General features: G+C 40.4%; 1 protein-coding gene across 3 annotated transcripts in view; it reads left to right on the top strand.

Annotated features, from left to right (window-relative positions):
• The window catches only part of LOC132398473 (rho GTPase-activating protein 8-like), a 97,655-nt gene that overhangs the window by 72,840 nt on the left and 9,166 nt on the right, over positions 1 to 15,649 (top strand). For all 3 annotated transcript variants that reach the window (XM_059977970.1, XM_059977971.1, XM_059977972.1), the window contains exons 10-11: positions 5,257 to 5,334; positions 6,192 to 6,320. In XM_059977970.1, the coding sequence (XP_059833953.1) occupies positions 5,257 to 5,334; positions 6,192 to 6,320 (207 nt within the window). The remainder of the gene's footprint in view (positions 1 to 5,256; positions 5,335 to 6,191; positions 6,321 to 15,649) is intronic.

Genomic DNA, 15,649 nt, shown 5'->3' on the forward strand with positions numbered 1-15,649 from the left:
ATACTAGAGCATACAATCATCACAGCGATATTTGATTCTGCGCTTCGTGCTCCCTGGAGTACAAATCGAAGTAAATATAATAAAAATTTAAATTATAAATCATAATTAGAAAATAGAAAAGGGAAAGTAAGGTAGTGCAAGTCAGGTCTGGATATTTTGGAAGGTACGGCCCAGATCCGGGTCAGGATGCGTTCAGCAGTCTTATCACAGTTGGAAAGAAACTGTTCCCAAATCTGGCCATACGAACCTTCTCCCGGAGGGAAGAGGGACAAAAAGTGTGTTGGCTAGGTGGGTCGTGTCCTTGATTATCCTGGCAGCACTGCTCAGACAGCGTGCGGTGTAAAGTGAGTCCAAGGATGGAAGATTGGTTTGTGTGATGTGCTGGGCTATGTTCACAATCTTCTGCAGCTTCTTCTGGTCTTGAACAGGACAACTTCCATACCAGGTTGTGATGCACCATAGAAGAATGCTTTCTACGGTGCACCTATAAAAACTAGTGAGGATTTTAGGGGACAAGCCAAATTTCTTCATCTTTCTCAGGAAGTAAAGGCACTGGTGGACCTTCTTGGCAGTGGACTGTGCTTGGTTAGACCAAGTCAGGTCATTTGTGATATTCACCCCGAGGAACTTAAAGCTTTTGACCTGTTCCACCTGCGCACCACCGATGTAGATGGGGTCGTGCGGTCCGCTACTCCTTCTGAAGTCAACAACCGATGAAGCAAAGCGATTGCAGCAGGATTTAGACAAAGTGGAAGAATGGGCAAAAAAGTGATAGATGGAATACAGTGTTGGGAAATGTATAATAACGTTGGAAGCTATGATGTTGTGGCCATTACAGAGATTTGGATGGCTCAAGGGCAGGAATGGTTACTTTGTGTGCCAGGCTAGAGATGTTTCAGAAAGGATAGGGAGGGAGGCAAAAGAGGTGGGGGCGTTGCACTGTTGATCAGAGATAGTGTCACAGCTGCAGAGGAAGACATAGGAGGGATTGTCTACAGAGTCTCTGTGGGTGGAAGTTAAGAACAGGAAGGGGTCAATAACCCTGAGTGTTTTTTTAATAGACCACCCAATGGACATAGAGGAGCAGATAGGGAGACAGATTCTGGAAAAGTGTAAAATAATAGGGTGGTTGTGGTGAGAGATTTTAATTTCCCAAATATCGATTGGCATGTCCCTAGAGCAAGGGGTTTAGATGGGGTGGAGTTTGTTAGGTGTGTTCAGGAAGGTTTCTTGACACAATATATAAATAAGCCTACAAGAGGAGAGACTGTACTTGATCTGGTATTGGGAAATGAACCTGATCAGATGTCAGAATTCTCAGTGGGAGAGCATTTTGCAAATAGTGATCATGATTCTATCTCCTTTACCATAGCATTAGAAAGGGATAGGAACAGGCATGTTAGGAAAGCGTTTAATTGGAGTAAGGGGAAATATGAGGCTATCAGGCAGGAACTTGGAAGCATAAATTGGGTACACGTTCTCAGGGAAATGTACGGAAGAAATCTGGCAAATGTTCAGGGGATATTTGTGTGGAATTCTGCACAGGTACATTCCAGTGAGACAGGGAAGTTATGGTCGGGTACAAGAACCATGGTGTACAAAGGCTGTTGTAAATCTAGTCAAGAAGAAAAGAAGAACTTATGAAAGGTTCAAAAAAAATATTAGGTAATGATAGAGATTTAGAAGATTATAAAGCTAGCAGGAAGGATCTTAAAGAAAATTGGAGAGCCAGAACGGGCCATGAGAAGTTCTTGGTGGACAGGATTAAGGAAAACCCCAAGGCATTCTACAAGTATGTGAAGAGCAAGAGGGTAAGACATGAGAGAATAGGACCAATTATGTGTGACGGTGGGAAAGTGTATGGAACCGGAGGAAGTAGCAGAGGTGCTTAATGAATACTTCAGTATTCACTACAGAAAAGGATCTTGATGATTGTCAGGATGACTTACTACAGACTGAAAAGCTTGAGCATGTGGATATTAAGAAAGAATGTGATGGAGCTTTTGAAAAGCATCAAGTTGGATAAGTCATCGGGACTGGATGAGATGTACCCCAGGCTATGCGGGAGGTGAGGGAAGCGATTGCTGAGCCTCTGGTGATGATCTTTGCATCATCAATGGGGATGGGAGAGGTTCCGGAAGATTGCAGATGTTGTTCCATTATTCAAGAAAGGGAGTAGAGATAGCCCAGGAAATTATAGACCAGTGAGTCTTACTTCAGTGGTTAGTAAGTTGATGGAGAAGATTCTGAGAGGCAGGATTTATGAACATTTGGAGAGGAATAGTCAGCATAGCTTTGTCAAAGGCAGGTCGTGCCTTATGAGACTGATTGAATTTTTTGAGGATGTGATTAAACACCTTGCTCTGAAGGTAGAGCAGTAGATGTAGTGTATATGGATTTCAGCAAGGCATTTGGCAAGGTGCCCCATGCAAGTCTTATTGAGAAATTAAGGAGGGATGGGATCCAAGGGGACATTGCATTGTGGATCCAGAACTGGATTGCCCACAGAAGGCAAAGAGTGATTATAGACAAGTCATATTCTGCATGGAGGTCGGTCACCTGTGGTGTGCCTCAGTGATCTGTTCTGGCACCCCTGCTCTTTGTGATTTTTATAAATGACTTGGATGAAGAAGTTGAAAGATGGGTTAGTAAATTTGTTGATTACACAAAGGTTGGAGATGTTGTGGATAATGTGGAGGGCTGTCAGAGGTTGCAGCAGGACATTGATAGGATGCAAAATTGGGCTGAGAAGTGGCAGATGGAGTTCAAGCCAAGTAAGTGTGAGGTGGTTCATTTTGGATGGTCAAATATGATAGAATATTAATGATAAGACTCGGCAGTGTGGATGATCAGAGGGATCTTGGGGTCTGAGGACACTCAAAGCTACAGCACAGGTTAACTCTGTAGTTAAGAAAGCATATGGTGCATTGGCCTTCATCAATTGTGGGTTCAAGTTTAGGAGCTGAGAGGTAATGTTGCAGCTATGTCAGACCCTGGTCAGACCCCACTTGGAGTACTGTGTTCTGGTCATCTCACTACAGGAAGAATGTAGAAACCATAGAAAAGTTGCAGAGGAGATTTACAAGGATGTTGCCTGGATTGGGGAGCATGCCTTATGAGAATAGGTTGAGTGAACTTGGCCTTTTCTCCTTGGAGTGATGGAGGATGAGAGGTGACCTGATGGAGGTGTATAAGATAATAAGAGGCATTGATCTGTGGATAGTCAGAGGCTATTTCCCAGGGCTGAAATGGCTAGCACAATAGGGCACAGTTTTAAGGTGCTTGGAAGTAGGTACAGATGTCAGGGATTAGTTTTTTACACAGAGAGTGGTGAGTGGGTGGAATGGGCTGCCAGTGACCGTGCTGGAGGCAGATATGATAGGGTCTTTTAAGAGACTCCTGGACAGGTACATGGAGCTCAGAAAAATAGAGGACTGTGGGTAGCCCTAGGTAATTTCTAAGGGAAAGACATGTTTGGCACAGCTTTGTGGGCTAAAGGACCTGTATTGTGCTGTAAGTTTTCTATGTCTATGATGAAGCATTTTGGTAAAAGGGACAATCATGCAGACTATTAGCTAAATGGGGAGAAGATTCAAACATCAGAGGTGCAGAGAGATTTAGCAGTACTCATGCAAGACTCCCAGAAAGTTAATTCACAGGTTAGTCTGTTCTAAAGAGGCAAAGGCAATGTTGGCATTTATTTCAAGGGGAATAGAACATAAAAACAAGGAGATAATGCTGAAGCTTTATAAGACTCTAGTGCAGCTGCACGTGGGGTATTGTCAACAGTTTTGTGCCCCTTATCTCAGAAAGGATATATTGTTATTGGAGAGTTTCCAGAAGAGGTTAACAAGGATGATTTTGTGAATGAAGGGGTTAACATATGAGGAGCATTTGACAGCTTTGGGCCTGTACTCACTGGAATTTAGAAGAATTCATGGCAATCTCATTGTAAACTACCAAATGTTGGAAGGATTAGATTGGGTGGATGTGGAGAAGATGTTTCCTCAGCTGGGGTATCCAGAACTAGAGGGCACAGCCTCATATTTGAGGGGTGAACTTTTAGAACAGAAGTAAGGAGGATTTATTTTAGCCAAAGAGTGGTGAATCTCTGGAATACTCTGCCACAGACCACGGTGGAGGTCAAGTCTATAGGTACTGTATATTCAAAGGGGAAGTTATAGATGTCTGATTGGTTAAGGCATCAAAGGATATGGCGAGAAGACAGGTGTATGGGGATGAATGAGATCTAAGATCAGCCATGATGAAATGGCAGAGCAGACTCTTTGGACTGAAAGGCCTAATTTTGCTCCTATGTCTTATAGTCTTATGGGGAGGGCACACAGATACTCCTTACAGAACGGCACCAGAATTGAACTCCAAACTCCGGAACACCCCAAACTGTGCCATGCTAACTGCTATGCTACTGTGACTGGAAGTTAAGATTATAAAGATATCAGAGTAGAAATTCATCTTTATTGTTGTTCTAGATATATTTATGGGGAGTACAATATAAAGCTGCTATTATTTTGCTTGGCTCTAGTAGCTAAAATCATGTGTTCACAAAGTACATCCTCTATGCCTGCAAGTTCTTATACTGAATTGTACAGGCAGATGCTATTCTCAATGTTTTAGGTGGTATAAAGGCGTTTTCCAGTATTATAAGTCTGTCAGAGTTGATAATTTTGCATTGCAATCTTTTTCCTGTATCAGTTCTTATTTTGATGGAGTACTGGTTTCAACAAAAAGTATTTCATTAGGCATTTCAACTCTGTTGTCTGCACAATGAGTCCAGAGTAATAAAAATTTATCTACCAAACTGATTTCAGTCCCTAGGCATTCGAACTTCCTGCAAAGCATGAAATATCAAGATTAATGTTCAAAGTTTATGGAGCTAGAAACCTGATTGTTACCCATGACTTTCTAACTCTAAAGTCAAAGTGGAGTGTATTGTGATATGTGCAGGTGCAACAGGGATCTTGCTTGCAGCAGCATCCTGGTGTCATGTGAGCAGCATTCACAAGAACATAAGCACAGCTTTTACAAGAAAGAACACATTAAGGACAAAAGAAAATAAAGTCTCTTAAAACGAGTGGATGAAAAGTTGTGGCATGCACTCGAGAGATCCTTGTTGTAAGCTCTTCCTCGGTTGTCCTGTTGGACTTCCATTTAGCAGTTCCAGAGCACAGCAGTAGCTCTAACATCATTGCAAGTAAAGACGGCTTGCTGAAGCTTTCAATGTACTTTTATTTACAGCACTTCAAACTGAAGGAATATTTAGGCGATCAGCAAGCATCCAGGTCATAAAGGAAATCCAAAAACAATATAATTTGGGTAAGTGTCCACTTGACCAATTTAATCACCAGTTATAAAGGAGTAAATAATAGTTCCCTGCATTCTGCGACAAGCTGTTGTTTTTTGAGGTGCTAGATATGAGATTAGTTCCCAAGGTTGGCGATAAATTGCAATCCAGTAATACTTCAGTCACTTTGTGTATGAGCTGTTTACAATAGTGAAAAGAGATTTTGTAATGGGGCAGCTGTTAATATTTCTGTCACAATTCTTCTGAAAGTCTGTTATGTGGTGATGGCATTGGCTTAATCCAGCAGTGGCATTTCCATTTTGGTCCTGGTACTGCTCTTTGCCCCCATACTGCATCAGCTGATTGGCTATAGAGTCCAATGGGTTTGAGCAAACTTCCACAGAAATCCAAGCTCTGATGCTATTGATTAATTTGCTCTCTGAGCCTGCGATAGCACTGGGATCTGGAAACAGGATTCTGAGGGTTGGGAATATTATGAGGAATATAAGTATTAAAACAGGACGATAGTGTTGAAATATAAAACAAGGAAGATTTGAGTACCATTGTGTGGGAGCCTTGGGAAGCTGAGTGGATTTCTGCTGGAAAGAGCAGTGTTGAAGGTTATGCTGCTTTATTGAGAAAGAATCAGTTGTGGCAGGTCATGTTGAAAGTTAAGGGCTTGGGACTGTGCAGTAGGAAAAAAAAAGCAGAAGTAAGTGGCAGTGCTTGTTTCAAACTCCTGAATTTCTCTAATATATACAGTGCAGATCAGGGGTTTGGCTGCTGGGATGATTACTTGGGACTATATTTGTCATTGAAAGTGTATTTCATACACAAGAATTTTGATAAATATTGTAGAGAATAATAATATCTGTAACTCCAAACTTAGGAAAACCCATCAAATTTGAAGAATATGGAGATGAACACATTCCTGCTGTTATCTTAAAAACTTTCCTCCGGGAGCTGCCACAGCCACTTCTAACCTCTCAGATTTATGATCAAGTCCAAAGCATTGGCAGTGAGTAAATGTTTCATTTCCTTTTTTATCTACATTGTCTACATCCCTGCTCCCCTCAAACAGTGTTTATGCCCTAAGGCAAGTGTGCAGCCTGAAAAAGGGAGTGCTGAGTTTTCTCCACCTATGGACTGATTGCAGATATTTACTTATTAAAAAATATACAAGGTGCAAAACAGCACATGGTTTTCTTTACATTTGTAGTGTTATATATTCATAATGATGTCAAGTCAGTAGATTTGTGGTGCATTCTTACACAATCTACATATCCCATGTACTAAGCACCAGTGACTACTGATATTGGAATTGTGGAGCTGTGAGAGCATGGATATGGTTCACTCTCAGGTCTCATAGTTATTTTCTTCAATACTTTTATTTTATTTAGAAACGCAGCACGGAACAGGCCTTTCGGGCTCACTGAATCGCGCTGTCCAGTCACCCACCAATTTAACCCTAGTCTAAACACAGGACAATTTACAATGACTAATTAATTTACTAACCAGTATATCTTTGGACTGTGTACATGTGGGTTTCCTCCGCGTGCTCCTGTTTCCACCCAAAGGAAGAATGTACAGACTTTCTTATGGAGGATGCCAGAATTGAACTCTGAATTCCTTCGTCCCAAGCTGTAATAGTGTTTCACTAACCCCTACTCTAGCTTGCACCCAATATGATGCCAAGCAACCATAAAACTCGGGAACCTATGCTCCCTGTGATGATCTAACATCCATTAATTCTCTCCCATATTTAATTAATAAATCAAAACCTATCTGTGAATGTTGGCAACGTCTTACAAAATACATTAATGCCTCAATTTCTTCAGTGTTGTGAAACATTGATATGAATGAATGGGCTTGTATTGTGTTTACAGTTATGTACAAGTCCTGACATTCAGAATGCCTATAACCTAGCCAGCTAACTTGAGTTGGAATAAGAATATTGTCTTGGTCTGCTTCGGGCCAAGAAAATAAAACATTTCTGACACAGGTAGTGTCACTTCCCTTTACCTCCAAGCAAATGGTTTCCCTAGTAACGCAAATAATTCAGACAGCTGAGTGGAATCCCTGGTTCAGTTGAAAATGTGTACCAAATGGAGAATGGCTGCTCAGCTTCAGTGCAAGATGATCCTGGGGGAGGGGTGGAAGAGGGTGTTTGACAAAGGTGCTAAAGGGAAATGACCCACAGGATCCATGTTGACGATCAAGCATCATGTACACTAATCCTATTCCATTCTGTTATTTCCACGTTTCCATTAGCTCTACACTCACCTATATTACTGCCAATTTACAGTGTTCAACTGACCCACCAACCACCACGTCATTGGGGCATATAGGGAAGCAAGCAGTTTCAGGGGGAGCACCAACTCCATGCAAACAATGATAGAGTGGGGGATGAACTGGAGTTACTGAACTGTGAGGGAGTGCTGTGCCGGCTGTGCTGCTCTGTATGTTTGATTGTTGTGGTCCTTTCCTGCTGAAACTTTACCAGTTTGGTGGAGTGCTGAAAGAGGTCCGGTAATTGTATAATCTAGCCTCGATCTATCTACCAGCTATCACAGTTCAGACCTTTACCCTGGTTGAGCTTGGGTGGGAAAACTTTCCAGATGCAGTAGTTCATGTTATCTCAGCATTCAGAAAAACAGAACATTAGAATTTCCAGTGAATCTATATTGTAAGTGGCCAGATGTGTTTGTGGATATATTCATTCCTGTTTTTTTTTAGTTGGGTAAGGCAAATAGTAAATGGAATTTAACCTTAACTAAGAGCAAAGTAATTCTTTATCAGAAGTTAATTAAGGGTCAGACATAGTGAATGGTTAAAGCCCAAGGGAATATTGAAAAATAGGGGGATTTAAGCATACAAGTCTAAGAATCCCTGAAGGAGGCAGCACCAGTAGATCGGATTGATGAAGAATGTATGCAGGTTGATGGCTATCATTGGCTGGAGCACAGAATATAAGAGCAGGCAAACTATGGTACAGCTTCATAAAATATTGGACTATTGTGTAGCTCTAGTCGCCTCAGTATTGATAAGATCGGAAGAGAATGCAGAGGAGATTCCCCAGGATGTTTCCTGGGATGAAGTTGTTTAGTTACAAGGGGAGATTGAATAGATTGAGTTTGTTTTCCTTGAAGAAGAGAAAACTGAGAGAGGACTTGATAGAGGTGTACAAAATTATGAAGAAGACAGATAAGCTGGACGGCATATACTCTTTTTCCAGAGCAAAGTTATCTATACCACATTGGGCACAGGTTTAAGTTGAGGAGTATTCAGTCATGAGGGGATCTGGGAAAGAACTTTTTCACCCAGAGAGTCGTTGGAGTCTGGAATGCCTCAACTTGTGGAGGTAGAAACTCCTCGACGGTAAGTATTTAGGTGAGCACTAGTCTCACCAGCGCCTGAAGGCTACAGACCTGTTGACTCGTTGGTCAGCATGAACAACGTGGGTCTGCTTAGTGTTGTGTGATTTTAAAGCAGGTGGGAGAAAAAGGAGGGATTTCATTTCTTTGTGAAGACATCTATTGGATCTAATGAATCTTTGTTCACCCCCGACAAGTCAATGACAAGCTTTCTTGGATGACAGCACCCTTACAATGAAGGCTAAAATACAACTTGCTTTGCCTGCATATTCCTTTTCTGTGCTTTATGAACAAAAACTTCCAATCTCTCTATGTACCAATACCGTCTGATTATTACTCCATTTTTTAAAATTGCTTTTCTGTTCTTCCTGCTGCTGGCTCTGTCCCCATTTCTTCATGTACCACCTGTCAGGTGTTCCCAGTCATTTGACTGACCAGTTTATAGCATGTAGGCATTATCCTTGAAGCTTATTTTCCCTCCTACCTGCATCTGCATAGACTCAAATATTTATTGTTTCTTCATATGTCAATGACATCATAAATACTGTAGGTTCAGCCTAGTGGTACCTCAGCTGACCAATTTATCCCTAATTTGTTAAATGAAGTTTATTATTTGCAAACATCTAATGGCCAATCCAAGTGCCTTACCACATTGTAAAGAACTCTTAATAACTCTGTCAAACACACTTTCTCTTTCACAAAACTGAATTGAGTACTTGATCATATTGTGATTTGTTTTTTCTCTCAAGTGCCCAGTCACATCAGCGCTTTTCCTGTCGGTGCTGAGCCTTTGTTTTCTGTCTTTTTATTTAAATACATTTGACTTCTTATTGATTAGGACATTTCTACTAGTGTAATGAGAGGGTTAAAACAGAGCTTTTTACTTGGAATGAAGTTGTCCATTCATAATATCCATAATAAACAAGCCTGTTGATTAGAAAGGAAAATACAACATAAGCTCTTGAGTCATAAGGCTCATGAGACCTTGAAGTATACAAGTGTTAAACCATTAAGGAATGTGATAATGTGGTTTCTTTTTCAAGGAGGAGAATTTCAGCTGGCAAAGTGAAGTTTAGACTGTTAAGATTTTTGGAATCAAACAAGACTAGTTCAGTGGGAACATACTATACATCTAGCATTAAGAAATAATTAATTTTAGAATTGTAGCTGACAGGTAGCATAGATTAGAAAATAAGTGTAGGCTTTCTTGATTAAGTGTGAACAATGAGTAAGCTCATAGGACTTGGTGATCAGTGCCAAGGATGTCTAAGGATTTCCAGGCTAGTCATAAATTGGTCCTTGATAAGCACAAGGGCATGAAACTTGTTACTGTATTAATTATTCTGTATTTTGCTCTAGACTTATTGTTCTTAATGTATCTGTTTCTTCTTATCACTTATTATACTCTATATCCTGCTGCAACTTTAGAATGTTCCTTCTCCCTCATTGATCCAAATCCTTGAAACCTGCTTATCATACAACTATCCACAGAATATGAGAACAGTCTTTCTGCACCCATCTCTTCAAAGCAGTTTTTAGGTCATCAGATCCAGGTTTTTATATACAGTTGAAGTCAGAAGTTTACATACACCTTAGCCAAACACATTTAAACTCAGTTTTTCACAATTCCTGACATTTAATCATAGAAAACATTTCCTGTCTTAGGTCAGTTAGGATCTTATTTTACTTTATTTTAATAATCTGGAATGTCAGAATAATAGTAGAGAGAATGATTTATTTCAGCTTTTATTTCTTTCATCACTTTCCCGGTGGGTCAGAAGTTTACATACGCTTTGTTAGTATTTGGTAGCATTGCTTTTAAATTGTTTAACTTGGGTCAAACATTTTGGGTAGCCTTCCACAAGCTTCTCACAGTAAGTTGCTGGAAGTTTGTTCCATTCCTCCAGACAGAACTGGTGTTAACTGAGTCAGTTCATTGTTAAGTACTTTAAGTTCTTCACTCCCACTGCAGCATTGGGTCTTTACCTCTTTACCATGAAAACAAATGTAAGTATTTATTTGAGCTTGTACATTTACTTTTGTTTTCTTCTGCATATTTAATTTTGCTTTTATGGTCTAATTTTCATACATGTAAAATTATGTGCAAAAAGAATCAAAAGTAAATGTATTTATACTTGTAATCTGTTGTATCCCTCTTCTAATTTCTTTAATAAAACTAACAAACTTTATGATGATTTTTTTTTGAGTAAGGACTATGTCTAAGTTTAATAACCAGTCTTTTCCTCTTAGCCACAGCTGAAATACATTTTGGTCAAGTTATTTTTCCATGAGAATGTATTTTCTGTTTGAATTATTTACTTATTAGCTGTGTCATTTTAAATCTAGTTTTCTCATCTGTCTACCAATTTGAATATGGTTGATGTCCCAGCAAACTCATCTCTTGCTTCTCAATATCCTGGGGTATACCCCCATTAGGCCTGAGGACCTTAATGTTTTCTAGAGACCCAATACGACTTCCTTCTTCTTCTTGAAATTCCCTAGCATATTAGCACACTCCACGCTGATCACTCTGTTCTCCAGGACCTTCTTTTTAGTAAATATTTATGCAAAGTACTCATTTAGGATTTTGTTCAATAAAACTGCCTTGATTGAGATCCATTAAACTTGTCCACAAATGTACAGGTTGTTGCTTTGTTGCTGGCATTGCCCTGTCCAAATCAGTTAACTATGTGCTCAAGTACTGCTCCAGAGTCCTGAAAACAAGAATTTAGGCACAGTACTGAGGAAGTGCTGTCTTTGTTTTAGATATTATGCTAAGGCCCTCCCTGCGCCCTTAACATGACGCTGTCCTGAATAGAGCAGGGGAGTTAAGCTTGGTGTTCTGCCCAGTCAGCAGTGACAAAAAGAAGTTATTTGATCTTTGTCCAAATGTTATTAGTGGGACTGCTGAGCACAGGTTGGTTGCCATGTGTTTTAGATTACAACAGTGATTACACTTCAAGCAAATATTTCAGTGGTTTTAGTACTATTGGATGTCCTGAGGTTTTGAAAAATGCTATCTAAATATAGTTCTTCATTTTACCGCCAATTTGACTTCCCCAGACTACCGTAATACAAGTTTACTCCTATCTCTGAATTATCTTGAAGCAAGCTTATACAATTTTCAGCTGTCTCATCCAGCCAGTACTGAGATTGATGATGTTAGCAATTTCTGTACTCTACTCTTATTAACTCTGTACCTTGGGTTTTCCAGATTAAGATCCTGAAAAGATAATTGAAAAGGATACAATGTTGGAAAATCATGGTTATTCACTTTGGTAGTAGAAATGAATGTGCAGACTATTTTCTAAGTGAGGAGAAAATCCAAAAATCTGAGATGCAGAGGGACTTGGGAGGCCTTGTGCAGATCACCCTTTAGGTAAGCTTGCAGGTAGAGCCGGTGGTGAGGAAGGCAAATGCCATGTTAGCATTCATTTGGTAAGGTCTAGAATACAAGAGCAGGGATGTAATGATAGGTGTTTATAAGGCACTGGTGGGGCCTCGCCTTGAGTAGTATTGTGAACAGTTTTGGGTTCCTCATCTAAGAAAAGATGTGCTGGTATTAGAGAAGGTTCAGAGGAGGTTCACAAAAATGATTCCAGGAATGAAAGGGTTATCATACGACAAATGTTTGATAGTTCTAGGTCTGTAATCGCTAGAATTTCGAAGGATGAGGGGGATCTCACTGAATGTTGAAAGGCCTAAACAAAGTAGATGTGGAAAGGATGTTTCCGATGGTGGGGGAGTCTAGGACAACAGGGGCACAACCTCAGGATAGAGGGGTGTCATTTAAAACAGAAATACAGAGAAATCTCTTTCACCTGTTACGAACCCCGTAACTGGGTCACTTACCAGCAAAGATAGAGACGTCCGTTTAAGTCTGATGATTCTATTTTAAACAGTATTTATTAGTAAAAATACACAAAAATAATATCAATGCATATATACAGATAATATGCGTTGTCAATACTAAACCTAAAAGTGCGGGTATAATAATAATCAATAAGAAATAAGCTCTATCGTTGTCTAGGGGATAATGTATTGTCAAATGGAAATATAAAGTCCACTCTGTTCATGCAGGCTGCAGCCATTGGGGACCGCTGTGTTGCAATGGTTGGAGAGAGAGAGAGATTTGGAGAAAAACTTGCCGGCTTTCCTTTTATGATTTCGATCCGTCAGGAGTCTCGTCGTGGCCATTCACTTGTGGCCTCCCTCTCCTTTAGCTAAACCGTCCTTCCGTGATGAGCCCGCCACCCTGGCAAGGGAGGACGCACACGAGCTCTCCACCGGCTTTCGCTATCAAACGCTGTCACGAGATTTCTAGCGTTTCTCCTGGTGTGTCTAAAGGGGTTGTTCTTCAGACCCTCTTTTATCCTTACTCACGGGGCCTCAAACGTCAATCAGGTTGGGATGATGCAATCCCTCAACCAGCCCACTCTGGTTGTCCCCTGAGGGTTTTCAATGAATAGTACAGTACTCAATACACAATTCTGTCTCCAAGAGATAACGGCCATTATCAGTGGCTCCGTTCTGCTGAGGCCAGGACACATTACAAACCTTGTGTATTCCTTGTGTGTCTCTCTCTCATTTCCTGGGTCCCAGACCCGAATTAATAGTGATCTTGCGATTCTCAAAAAGGAGGGGGTGACTTTGTACCCTTCGGCCCCTCAGAGTTGCTTCACATTCATAACACACCAGATAGTGGTGACTTTGTGGAATTTATTACCACAGGCAGCTGTGGAGGCCAGGTCATTGGGTGTACTTAAGGAAGAGCTTGATCAGTTCTTAATTGGACATGGTATCAAAGGTTACGGGGAGAAGGTTTTGGATTGGAGCTGAGGAGAGGAATCATCCATGATTGAATGGCAGAGCAGACTCGATGGGTCAAATGGCTTAATTCTGTTACCATGTTTTATGGTCTTGTATTATCTTGTCCATTTTTCTTGGGGCCAATAATTATCTAGTAGTGGTTCTTTAGAGTTTCTTATTTTAATTTGTACTTCTCAGTCTTTGTATTAACCAATGCCATGATTCTAACACGACCCATGAGAACTGGATGCTTCACTTTCCACATGTTAATTTTAGAGTTTAAGGGTTGCCATTAATTCTGATAGCAGGAAATGTGTTTACTTGGAGAAACATTTAAAGATTGGCAATGATTGTAGATTTCTATGCATCTGGAGGCTTTGACTTCAGGTAGCATGGTGTGAATTGGGATACAAGAATTAAGGCTGGTGTTTTTCCCCACAGTGTTGCCTGCTGGTGTTGTCTATGGATCCTAAGTGAGATGCTGAAAGTTGAATGGTTGTTTCATGATTTGTTTCTCTCTCTTGGTGAGGAAAGGTTGTAGAAGATTGCCTTTTACCTCAGCAACATAAAACAGAACAGATTCACTCTCTGCTGTGATGTAATCCAATAAATGAGCCGTGTGTGTTTCTAAATTAAAATGTTTGAAGGTTATTGTTGGCATGCCTGATCTGCCAATTAATCATTGTCTGGAGTGGAGCTCAGGCTTCTGCTAACAGATGGAGGATCAGACGATGAGGTCTGTCGAAATAATAAAAAGCAATTTAACCTTTAGTTTTTTTTTGCCCTGGCACTTAGGAAATCGTGGATCATGTCAAACCCTGGAAACATAGCTGATTCCATAAGCTAGTGAAATATTTGCTTTTTGCTTATAGCATGTTGGAACCGCTAGATGCACTTGTGTAAAACTAATCTTTCAATGGAATTCTAGAAAAAAAATGAGTAACCTACAGTATATTTAGAAATCTTTAATGCAATTGCTTTCATGTAATTGCATATAAACAGACATTCTATGTGCAATAAACTCTCCTCCAGCTTCCAGCAGGTACAGGTATCAATTTTAACTGACATTTCAATGACAGACTCTGCCATCTTCATCAGGAATGATATCCAGGCATGTCTAGTGTGCTGGTCTATATACTCCCTGTCATTTGTCCCTCCTGATAGATTGGATGAGGACCAATCAAGTTTCTGCTGTCCCTCCTTGTTTACAATCAAATTCCAGCTCTTTCTTAGAGGGCGACTTTCGTCCTTGTTTAAAATTCTTTTTCTCTGGTTTCATTTTGATAGCTTCCATCACCAGGCAGTCCCAAAAGTCATTGGCACAGCACAGCAGTTTTGTGCCATTGAAGTCAATCCTATGGCCATTGCGAATGCAATGTTCCACCACCACCAATTTTTCTGGGTAAACCAACGAATACACCTCCTGTACTGCTTGATGCAGGTTTCCACAGTGTGTCCCATCTGGCTGATAAACTGCTCTGCATTCAAGGGAAATCCTGTAAGCTCCAGCCGCCCTGAGTTCCAGGTGATCTTTGATCTGCATAAGCTGTGACTTGAGCTTCCTTACAGGTTTGTGGATGATATTAATCCAGTATTTCTTCAGGATTCAGGAGCTCCTTCCAGAAATCGTGGAAATTTCAGGAAAATGGGTGGTAGCAACAGGTTAACTTCTCATAGTTAGGTTTCCTGGTTATTCCGTCGGCCCTTTTAAGGGCCCGATTGATTTCCTTCACCTTGTAGCCATTTTGTGTCTTTAATATGTGTAATTTGATGCTTTTGAATGAGAAAACCATGATAGTTCTCATCCATAATACCCTAAAATTCCCTCTACTTTTTCTTTAGTTTACTCAAGGCAGTTCTAGATTTAAATTTAGTTTTATTTTAATCTACAGTGGTTTTTGTCTAGTCTGTTTCTTTAAGAATTCAACAGATTTTTTTTAACTGTGTTAATTCAGTGCGTTTGATGATTTCATCTATAACAATGGTTGCAACGGCAAAACCAAAACGATTGGGACTGCCTGCAACCCCACGAACTTGTAATACTTGCATGACGCACCCGCACTCCAGTAACATTTGCTCCAAGTGTCTAAGATGTGTATGGGATCCTTTGTTAGCAATTAGCAAACATACAATCTTGAAGCCATGAAACTTAAGTTTACCCAAG

The sequence above is a fragment of the Hypanus sabinus genome, chromosome 8, assembly GCF_030144855.1.
Source record: "Hypanus sabinus isolate sHypSab1 chromosome 8, sHypSab1.hap1, whole genome shotgun sequence".
Taxonomy (NCBI): Eukaryota; Metazoa; Chordata; class Chondrichthyes; order Myliobatiformes; family Dasyatidae; genus Hypanus; species Hypanus sabinus.